Source organism: Patiria miniata, unplaced genomic scaffold (genome assembly GCF_015706575.1).
Source record: "Patiria miniata isolate m_02_andy unplaced genomic scaffold, ASM1570657v1 HiC_scaffold_20, whole genome shotgun sequence".
Lineage (NCBI taxonomy): Eukaryota > Metazoa > Echinodermata > Asteroidea > Valvatida > Asterinidae > Patiria > Patiria miniata.
This window is the reverse complement of record NW_024037059.1, coordinates 33,976,897-33,988,716: the sequence shown is the minus strand read 5'-3', so window position 1 is coordinate 33,988,716 and position 11,820 is coordinate 33,976,897. Positions and strand designations below refer to the sequence as shown.

At 39.4% G+C, this 11,820-nt stretch overlaps 1 protein-coding gene across 2 annotated transcripts; it reads right to left on the bottom strand.

Moving 5' to 3' along the window:
• Positions 1–305: 305 nt before the first annotated feature.
• On the bottom strand, positions 306–9,696 carry LOC119727103 (serpin B6-like). Of its 2 annotated transcripts, none has more exons than XM_038198967.1 (2): positions 9,548–9,696; positions 306–1,654 (listed from the first exon to the last, which is right to left on the bottom strand). In XM_038198967.1, the coding sequence occupies exon 2, from the start codon at positions 1,635–1,637 to the stop codon at positions 408–410; it is 1,230 nt and encodes a 409-aa protein (XP_038054895.1). In that variant the 5' UTR covers positions 1,638–1,654; positions 9,548–9,696; the 3' UTR covers positions 306–407. The 2 variants fall into 2 exon arrangements, with proteins under 2 accessions (XP_038054895.1, XP_038054894.1); XM_038198966.1 differs by lacking the exon at positions 306–1,654 and adding an exon at positions 5,458–7,647.
• Positions 9,697–11,820: the final 2,124 nt, after the last annotated feature.

Sequence of the window (11,820 nt, the reverse complement as noted above, 5' to 3'; positions counted from 1 at the left end):
TATAAATGTTATATTCATTACAAGCTTTTGTTTTTGTTTCACTGTCCACTCCAAGCAACAAAACACAATTGTTTTTATCAATTCAATATGAACACATTAAATCTGAAGTTCCTACAAGTAACTTGTCAACAACAAAAACCAAAACAAAAGTAACAACGTTTTATATTATATGCCATCTATCATAGTTAAGGAATATGCGCTTAATCCAACTTTATATTACGTTATACATACTGATTTTAGGGTACAAGTTCTCAGGAAACTTTTCCTTATTATAGAGTGCTTAATCAAAAGACTATTATATGCCTGTGTATTAAACATCAAGTGCTGTTTAGTTGAACGATGTCAAGTGATTCAAGACATCATCTATACTCATTCACAATTCTTCATACTTTGCCACAAATCAAAGTCTACTGTTTTGGTTTGCACAGCTGTCCCATGAACAAAACTGCTTTGGATTTAATATCATAAATGAACACCAAGAAAGGGTGATCTGCCTTGAATTCTGGAGGATTCTTCGATGGACGATCTAGGCAATACCAGTTCATTTTAAATGTAGTTATTGCTGCTGCCTCACTTCCTTCTTCATTCACATCTAAGAAAGCCTTGTGGATCACTTTGGATATGAAGACATCTTTGTCTCCTGTCATCCCTGAGAAGTCGGCCTTGTCAGCATCAAATGGATCATTCATACCCATCTTCCTCAAGACATCATTCAAGACAAAGTCCTGCTCCAGGGTAAACTTTGGCAGAGAAACGATGACAGTAGAACGTTCACGCATATGAGCTTCTGTCACCCAGGAGTCAATCTTCTCTTGACTCAACTTCTTCTGCACATCAGCCAGCCCATCCACTTGATCAGGTAACACAATGAACATGCTCACTTGCTTCCATATTTTAGGTACACGGTCCTTGAAGTTGGGTAGACAGTCCGTGAAGTAAGGTAGCTCCAGGATAGAACTGCTCACGGAATCGTCACGAGCAAAGTTGAACTTGTCTGTCTGGTGCATCATGGGAACGTTGATATCCTCGGTTACCGAAATGTGAAACTTCTCAGAAAAAGTATTGGAGACCTTAAACTTGGTACCCCAGGCTCCTTTGAAGTAGATGGCATTGACCAGCACCAAGCAAGTCAAATCGTCGATAGACCCCGCAGCAATTAAGTCTTTGATGCGGTTTGCAGTTTGCTTCTCCACCCAGGAGTTGATGTGTTGACGAGAACCTGCCCCATCACCAATGAAATCAAGTGTCTCCATACTGGCTCCGTAGTGTTTCTTGCTGTCATCAACAAATGTCGCAAGGACATCCAAACCTTTTTGACCAAACAATCTGTTGGTAGCTATCAGAGTGAAAGGAGCATCAGCATAGTAACTCTGGGCACTCAGGTCAGCAAATGACTGATGGAGAACAGATTCTTCTAAGATGTTGAAGTGAAGTACTTGACTCATCTGGCTTGCTGTCTCACCACGTGCCCCCATGAAGGTCATAGCAAGTGCAGTGGAGATGCTCATAGGAGAAAAGAAGATGTTGTAGTTGGAGCTTCCTCCCTCAGTCAACACTCGGAAGAGATTAGATGCAAAGGTGTTAGTAACCTTGGCAGCATTTTGAGCCAGACCGACATCTGAAACGTGGGTTGCCATGGTATCAGTAGATTGGGCTGGAAAGATTGGAGAAATTGAAGACGACTTTTATACAGCTTGTCCGTCGATGATTTGAGTTTAGCATTATAATGTAAATGGGACATGACGAACAGACGATGCAACAATGAATACATGTATCCATAAATGATTAGCACAACTGCACAACTGCAGAAAAGCGCTTCAATCATGTGGTCTTTGCTCTATGGTTCAACCAAACGTAATTCTATACAAGCATCATTTCACATCTTGGGAATCCTTTTCGGGGGGGGGGCAGTGACTGGAAACAAATTTTCTGAGACGGAAAGCCATAGTAACGTTTATATGAAGTGAACTTGTTTTGGCAACAACAAAGAGTTCCAGTTTTATTTCAAAGTTTCCTGTTATAAATTTGGAACACACGTCATCCTGGTTGGGACCAGCAATATCGGGTGAGTCAAAACGAAAGTGACCAACTTGGAACAAAATATAAAATCAATATGTGGCTCGCTCCGTTTCATAACAAAACAACTATAAAGTACATGTTATTGACTACTAACTGTGAAAATTCCACGAAATGTGTGTACTCTATTCCCAAGTAACGTCTATTTCAATAACAAAAATTCACAAAACTCAGCTGTCCATGCACCACTGATAAATTATTTACAGTTCTACGAACAATGAATGAATGGAGGAGATCTTACAAAGGAAAAAATACCAAAATCGCAATTATCAGTTCGGAAACAAACGTATTCCTCATATTCAAAATACAAAATCTGCCAGTAGAAATAATGTTTCAGTCTTGATTGAAGTGATTAAAATCTCATTTGTATCGGAATGCTTGTGTGTAATCTGTAATTCTCACTTAGCTAAATTGCATTCCATGGACAGCTATAAAAATGGGTTGTTTTAGTAAAACATGCATAACGTCCGATAGCATCGATCAATTTCAGTATAATTGTTTTTTTAAGATGAGTGGAAGAACATGCTCTTTAAGATATACTTCATTGGTGTTTCAAATCTAATTGCTTTTTAAGAAACGAAAGTCACTTTTTTCGACTCACCCTCTTCATGTATGAGAGTCTCCTTTATGAGCCTCGATAAATTTGGTAGATCAGTACTTGGGAATACAGCATGGATTGATAAGCTTTTTATGACTAGACAGTATTTGTATGGGGTCCTAAGGAAGAAGATTCAAGATTTCAACACTGCTTTCTACTCCACATAGATTAACTTTGACTGTTAAAATAAAATATAAATTAATTTGAACAACAACTCCTGGGATTTGAATTTTGAGGGTTGGGTTTCTTTTAGGATACCCGTGTACCCATGTTTTACTTCACAGGGTACCAGTTCTACCCGTGAATGCACACACCTATTGGTTGGTTAACCAAATACGAGGCGACGTGGCTGTAAAAACACGGTTGCATTGGCTATAGTGATACTGCATTCCTCCGCCCTAAAATGTACAAATTCATACACGTTCAAGTTCAACACCGAATAACAACCTGGAAATCCATTGAAACAAAATCACAACACTGACAATTCACAAGACATAAATATCCGCATAAACAACGACAACACGGGGGGGGGGGAATAAGAAACTTACCGATATGATAATTTGAAAAGTTCTGCCTGGGCGCAGTCACACAAGACGATAGTTGAAGCGGAACTGCGCATAAAGAACACTGACAAAGCCGGAAGTTTGGATCCGCCCGATCAAGTAAACGGAATCGGCATTAGTTCTGTAATATCGCCAAGTAAACGGAATCAGCATTAGTTCTGTGATATCGCCACCATACGCTCATTCTTAGTGCAAAAAAAGAGGGCGCTATTTTCAGGTCTGCTTTAACTATTCAGTCCCGATAATTAGGTGTCTAGGCTTATATACAGTTGTTATATTTCTATGTTCAGTCCACGGACATTATGCACGCGCTACCAATAGTCTTTTTATTCCTTATTTACTATCAGCAGGATGCCGCGGCACGCGTGGGTGGAGTCGTAAAGTTCGTATGCTGAATGCTTAAAAAAAATCAAATGAAAAAAAGAAAGTTAAAGAGTTGAAATCATCTTGCGTGAACGAAAGCCTACATAACTTGTGGAAAACAATGCTTAAAAGATAGTCAGTGGGCTTAATTATTGAAGGGGCCTATCTGCATTTTGGGGAACACTCTTTGAACCTCTCAGGATCACGTTTTGATACCGCAACAAGTGGCAGACTGATTTTTGCGAATACAGAGAGTGCTGTGGACGAAATCGTGTTTCATGACTGTGCTTGCTTTTCACTGTTTTCTCAAAAATTGTGCTATCCTCCACTGGGCTGAAACTCCAATAGGTTAGCATTGCCAAATTTTCTTTGGATTTTGAGTGGTGCTATTATTGGACACAAACAAACTGCATGGAGAGCAAATGAACTTATATGCCTTTAAATATGACATGCTACAAAATATATCCCCATTAATTAAAAAAAGGATATCAATGAACGCGAGACAGTGCCGTGTTGTGTTCAATATGATGCCCGTGACGAGGCTGTTTTCATGCAATCACGCATGCGCGTTTTGAGGCCGTGAGTGTGGCAAAATGGAAAATCTATCACGAGAAAAAAAACACCTCATGCAACACTGGCTAATACAGTCCAGCAGATATGTGACAAAATATTGAGAATTTTTTTTCATAAAAGCGTGAAACTTGGCACAGATGTTTATGCGAGAAACTGTTTTAGACGTGAAGCCAAATTTACCCTTTTAGGGGTGTGGAAGCCATTTACAAAAAGGGAGGACTGGTCATGCCCGCAATAAAAACGGTCGTTCCCACTTGTCACAAAAGCAGGAAACTCCACAAAGACATTATTATGTAGATTATAAGTGTATATACTGTGGGAAACACTCGTCAGACAATAGACTAAACGAAACACCTTGGAGTGTTATTTATACTTTCCGATTTGCGGAATTCTTTCCTTTGCTCGTAGAGCTAACACAACAAACAATGTAAAGAAAAGAGGCATTGCTGGCTCGTCAAAAACTAGACCAACAATTCTTTTCATAGCCTTAGATGACCTCAATTCCATTATATTTTCCTTCCTTTTTGAAATCCAGACGTCGAACTCCCACGTATTTGTTCAATAGCTTGTCGTCACCGACATTGTGTCAATGCCCAAGCTAGGGTACAGGGCACGAGTATAGAACCGTAACGATTGCAACAAAGGCTATAACAGCAGGGTGTATGTATTTTGGGCTTGGAATTGAACTACAGGATTCAGTATATGCAGGCCCAGTACTTTTTGCGAACACAAAAAGACCGAAGAAAAAAATCATAAGCTTCAGTTTAATACTAACGAACTGCTGTATTGCAACACTTAATTGTTAAAACTTCTGATTAAAGTTACACGCTATTAATCTAAAATGTATCAGGTTTAATAATAATACTTCCGAGTATGTTATTCTCAATGGAGGCGTCCATTGTGCAAAAAAATAAGCACCTGCAGGTTTTCTAATTATTATAAATGATGCAGCTCTGAGTGCTAATTCCGAATACTGGAAATATGTCAATGATCTTACCTATGACGAAAATAGACGAATCATTGGAATGACCATGTTTACAAAATGATTTAGATGATTTCACAGATAAGGCAAAACATAATCACCAGAAATTAAACCCGTCTAACAACACGCACAGTCTTTTATCACGTCTGTTATTACATGAACATACGTACCTCTGTGATTACAACAATGCACTAATAGTAAACTGCCAGGTTTACTGTTAATTGATAGTGTACGAACATTTCTACGTCATTATTTTTTTCAGCATATAAAGTTACAAGGGCGTATATTCACGATTCAACGTTAAGGATTCTCCCCATATTTCACTTATACTTCAGGCATTATATTATGATTTTTCCTGATTGATTTTCATGTGACTTAACGCACACAATGAAAATGTAACAATGTACTTTATTGGTGCTTGAACGCAGTATGAATTTCTTCGGTAGAAGGTTTGCCTCAGTCCCATGATGATTCTGATATCTAGTTTTTTTGTGGATTTATGTTAACACAGGTTGTCAGTTTTGCCCTGTGCAGCGAACACACATTCATCCTTAGCCTTTTTCAATGTTTGATGAAACCAATGTGCTTTGTGGCCAATGTTCAAGGGTTTCCGTTTTTGATTTTCATTTGAAAGTATTCCTTAATTCATCCAACTTTCTGTGTTCATATTATAACTTCATTTTACATCTCCAAAGTGTGCCACGCTGAATATAAGTCTGTTGCAATTACCTAAATCTGCCAGTTTCAATTAAAAAAATTCCTGATTATTCACATCAGTTTATTTATATAATACATGAAGAATCTGTGAATAATGTTACAATTGTTTTTGTTCATCAAAAGCTTCAATGTACACTCTTTGATTCGCTGTCCATTCCCTAGCAACAAACAAAATGTCTTTATAAATTCATGTTGACGAATAAACAAACTAGAACTTCTCTAAAGAAAAAAAGAGAGAACAAAATGCTATATAATATTATACCATCTATCACAGTTCAAGAACAGGAGCTTATTCCAACATTGTACGTTATACTTTTTTAGCCAACAAGTCCTGAAGAGAATATTGTTTTAATCAAAAGATCACATATGCATTGTGTATATAACACATCCAGTGTTGTTTAGCTTAAGTGCTTCAATACACCTGCTCTACAGTCATTGACAATTATCCATACTTTGCCACACCAAAGTTTACTGTTTTGGTTGGCACAGCTGTCCCATAAACAGAACAGCTCTGGATTTATTGTCATAAATGAACAGCAAGAAAGGGTGATCTGCATTGAATTCTACAGCACCTTTTGGTGGGAAATCGATACCAAAGCACATAGGCCAAGATGTAGCTGCTGCTGCCTCACTGCCTTCTTCATTCACCTTTAAGAAAGCCTTGTGAATCGCTGTGGATATGAAGACATCTTTGTCTCCTGTCATCCCTGAGAAGTCAGCCTTGCCAACATGAAATGGATCATTCATACCCATCTTCCTCAAGACATCATTCAAGACAAAGTCCTGCTCCAGGTCAAACCTTGGAAGAGACACGATGACAGTAGGACTGTCACGCATACGAGCATCTGTCACCCAGGAGTCAATTTTATCTTGACTCAACTTCTTCTGCACATCAGCCAGCCCATCCACTTGATCAGGTAACACGATGAACATGCTCACTTCATTCTTGAGGTAAGGTAGCTCCAGGATAGAACTGCTCACGGAATCGTCACGAGCATAGTGAAACTTGCCTGTCTTGTGCATCATGGTAATCTTCTCGGACCCACCCAAAGAACGGAACTTCCCATTGAAATTTGTGTGCTGATAATCAAACTTGGCAGCCCAATCTCCTTTGAAGTAGATGGCATTGACCAGCACCAAGCGAGTCATATCATCGATTGATCCTGCAGCAAGTAAGTCTTTGATGCGGTTTGCAGTTTGCTTCTCCACCCAGGAGTTGATGTGTTGACGAGAACCTTCCCCATCACCAATGAAATCAAGAATTTCCATACTGGCTCCGTAGTACTTCATGCTGTCGTCAACAAATGTCGCAAGGACATCCAATCCCTTAGGAGCAAACAATCTGTTGGCAGCTACCAGAGTGCAAGGAATTGCAGGACGCGCCCTATGGCGAGCAAATGACTGATGAACAGATTCTTCTGCGCTGTTGGAGGGAGGAACTTGACTCATCTGGCTTGCTGTCTTACCAGCGGGTGCTTCAGGACTGAAAACCAGAGCTCTCAGGTCAGCAAATGACTGATGGAGGACAGATTCTTCTAAGATGTTGAAGTGAAGTACTTGACTCATCTGGCTTGCTGTCTCACCACGTGCCCCCATGAAGGTCATAGCAAGTGCAGTGGAGATGCTCATAGGAGAAAAGAAGATGTTGTTGTTGGAGCTTTCTCCCTCAGTCAACACTCGGAAGAGATTAGATGCAAAGGTGTTAGTAACCTTGGCAGCATTTTGAGCCAGACCGACATCTGAAACGTGGGTTGCCATGGTATCAGTAGATTGGGCTGGAAATGAGAATTTGAAAAATTGAAGAAGCCTTTTGTACAGCTTGTCCGTCGAAGATGTAAGTTTAGCATGAGATGTAATTTGAGCATGGCGATGCAACGTTGAATAAATGCCTTCATAAATGATTATTCCTAATGGCATTGAGATGAAACGGATGTGCAAAATTGCAGTCGATGAGCGCTTCAATCATGTGTCTTTGCTCTATGGTTCAACCAAACGTTACTTTACACAAACGTCATTTCACATCTTGGGAATCTTTTTTCGGGGGGGGGGGCAGTAACAGGAAACGCATTTTCTGATACAGAAAGCGATAGTAACTTTACTATCAATTGAACTTTGCAACAAAGAGTTTCAGTTTCATTTCAGAGTTTCCTGATATAAATTTGAAACACACTTGTTATTCTGGTTGGGACTAACAATACAGGGTGAGTCAAAACGAAAGTGACCAAATTAGAAAAACAATATCAAAAAAATATGTGGCTCGCTCCATTGTATAACAAAAAACAAAGCCATAACGTACATGTTATTGACTAGTAACTGTGAAAATTTCATTCAATTTGCATACTTTATTCCCAAGTTACGTCTTTTTTTTTTTAAATGAAGATCACAAAACTCAGCTGTCCACCACTGATCATTCACTGTTCTACGAACTGATGAATACCCATTAAATACAATCAATGAATGGAGGAGAACTTACAAAGGAGAACATGCCAAAATCGACATTAACATTTCGGGGGGGGGGGGGGAAAGATGACATTTTCCCCACTAGTATTAAAAACACACAATCTGACAGTAAAAACAATGTTTCAGTCTTGAAATGATGAAAATCTCATTTGTATTGTAATTTGTGTGTAATCTGTTCTCACTCAGCATAATGGCATTCCATTGACAGCTATAAAAATGGGTTCTTAACATGCATAACTTCAGATAGCATGGATCAATTAAAAAAAAAATAGGTATGAGTGGAAGAACATGCTATTTAAGATATAATTCTTTGGTGTTTCTAATTTGTTTGGTTTTTAATAAACAACATCGTTAATTCCGGTCACTTTTTTGACTCGCCCTCTTCACGTATGAGAATCTCCTTTATGAGCATCGATAAATTTGATATGAGTGAAAGAACATGCTCTTTAAGATATAATTCTTTGGTGTTTCTAATTTGTTTGGTTTTTAATAAACAAAATCGTTAATTCCGGTCACTTTTTGACTCGCCCTCTTCACGTATGAGAATCTCCTTTATGAGCATCGATACATTTGGTAGATCAGTATTTGGGAATATATCATGGATTGATAAGCCTTTTATGACTACACAGTGCACAATATATCTGTATGGGGTCCTATGTGGAAGGAAATTGAAGATTTCAACAATTGCTTTCTTTTCCACACAGATTAACTTGTATAAAACTATCATGCACCTTCTAGCCTAACTGATTTTATAGAGTTTAATAACACTGGATTTATGCTATAAGTTTCAATAGCATGTTTACATCTACGTTCATTATTGTTTGCATATTAGTGTTGACTTTTCCGCTAATAGAGGTCAACTTTGACACGCGCACTCAAGTCCGAACATTTTGAAATCTCAATACTGCGCATGACACACTTTTTACTTCAAGGGGAACCAGTTCTACCCGTGAATGCGCACCCCTCTTGGTCGGTTAACCAAATTTGAGGTGACGTGCCTGTAAAAACAAGGATGCATTGGCTATAGCGATACTGCATTCCTCCCCTACAATGTACAAATTCACACACGTTCAAGTTCAACACCGAATACAAACCCGGACATGCATTGGACAAATGTCACTACATTGACAATTCCCACGACATTGACAATTCCCACGACAGAAATATTGGCATAAACAACGACAACAAAATGGGTGGAAAAATTAAGAAACTTACCGATATGATAATCTGAACAATTCTGCCTGGACGCAGTTACACAAGACGATAGTTCAAGCGGAACTGCGTAGAAAGAACACTGATGTGGAAGTTTGGATCCGCCCGATCAAGTGAACGGAATCAGCATTAGTTCTGTAATATCGCCACCATACGTACAATCTTTGTGCAAAAAAGGAGAGGGCGCTCTTTTCAGTTCTGCTTTTTATTTATGGGGGCCCATATTCATTTTGGGGCACACTCTTTGAAACTCCCAGGGTCACTTTTGGATACCTCAACAAGTGCCTGACTGATTTTTGCGCATACAGTTTGCTGGGACGAAATCGTGTTCCATGATTAAAGGTTGTGCTTGCTTTTTTCTCCCAGAAATTATTGTACTATAAATCACTGAGCTGAAACTTCAATAGGTTACTTTTTCAACAGTTTTCTCTGGATTTTGAGTGGTGCTATTATTGGACACAAACAAAATGCATGTAGAGCAAATGATGCTATATGCCTTTAAATGTGACATGTTACAAAAAATACCCCCTTTATTAAAAACATACAAATAAATTAACGCGAGGCAGTGCCGTGTTGTGCTCAATCTGATGCCTGTAACGAGGCTGAATTCATGCAATCACGCATGCGCGTTTTGATGCCGTGATGTGGGGAAAATGGAAAATCTATCACAAGGAAAATAATTCCTCATGCAACGCTGACTAGCGTATTATATAAGTGTGGAAACACTCGTCAGTCGATAGACTACACGCAACACCTTGGAGTGTTATTTATACTTTCAGATTTGCAGAATTCTTTCCTTTGATCGTAGAGCTAACACAACAATGTAAAGAGAATAGGCATTGCTGGCGCGTCAAAAACTAGACCAACAATTCTTTCCACAGCCTAGCGAAGCGAAAGCTTGTGCGAAGCGAAATTCATGTCGTTAACAATGGTGGACGCGCTTCGAAGGTATTGTTGACGTCACGAATTTCGCTTCGCTTTCGCTTTCGCGTGAAGTATGAACCGGGCTTTAGGCGACCTCAATTCGATTATATTTTCCTTTCTTCTTTTCAAACGCAGACGTCTAACAAACTCCCACGTATTTCGTTCAATAGCTTATCGTCACAGACATTGCCCGTGCGTTAATGCCCGAGGGTTCAGGGTATGAATATAGAACCATAACGATTGCAACGAAGGCTAACGTCAGGGTGTGTGTATTTTGGGGGTTAGAATGGAACTACACGCATTTCAGTACATGCAAACCCAGCACTTTTTGCGAACACAAAAAGACCGAAACGAAAATCATTAGACTCAATTCAATACCAACGCAATGCTATAATGCAAAACTAAAGTGTTAGAACACTTGATATGTTGCCATTTGTTTTGTAAGGAATCCTCCTGAGTCCTTTTAAATTCCAACCTATGATCATTTTTTATGCCCCGCCGGCGAAGCCGGAGGGGGCATACTGTTTCCGCCTTGTCCATCCGTGTGATCTGATATACCGTGCCCTCTGGAGACGTGCACACAATAGGGAACAAAAGATTGTATACGTCTCCGCAGGGCAATTTCTATAGATGAATACGTCTCCACAAGATTTCGAAGAAATGGATATGTGGATTTTATTCAAAAACTAGGAATTTCCACGGTGGGTTGATCCGTCGCAAATGGAAGAGTTTTAGAAAAGGGATATTAAGTCAAAATTTTAGCCAAGGAAATTAATTCTGATTAAACTAAGAGCATTTTGGTACTTCACTTTCAAACTCGAAAACTTTACTACACGAGAACAAAGACATGTCTCCACAAGGATGCGTGTGTGCGTGTACAAACTCTGCCTTGTGGGGTACCGGAACAATGGGAGGTACCCCACAAGGAATGGGGTTACAGCCCGATAGTACGAAAGGTTCTTTAGTCCGGAGGATCATTAGTCCGAAGTTTCGTTAGTCCGAAGGTTCAATAGTCCGAAGGTTCGATAATCCGAAGGTTCGATAGTCCGAAGGGCCCATTAGTCCGAAAATAGAATAAGGTTAATTAATCCAAAGGTTTGATAGTCCGAATAGACGATAGGGTTCGGTAGTCCAAATTGAGAATAAGGTTCGATAGTCCGAATGGGCAATACGGTTCGTCAGTATGACATTTCGGACTATCGGACCTTATTGTCGATTCGGACTATCGGACCTTATTGTCGATTCGGACTATCGGACCTTATAGTCTTTTCGGACTATCGAACCTTATTGTCAATTCGGAATAATGAACCTTCGGACTTATGAACCTTATTTTCTTTTCGGACTATTGAACC

What these genes read in the sequence shown, in the direction of transcription:
- LOC119727103 (XM_038198966.1), bottom strand. Translation starts at nt 7,630, where the DNA reads ATGGCAACCCACGTTTCAGATGTCGGTCTGGCTCAAAATGCTGCCAAG.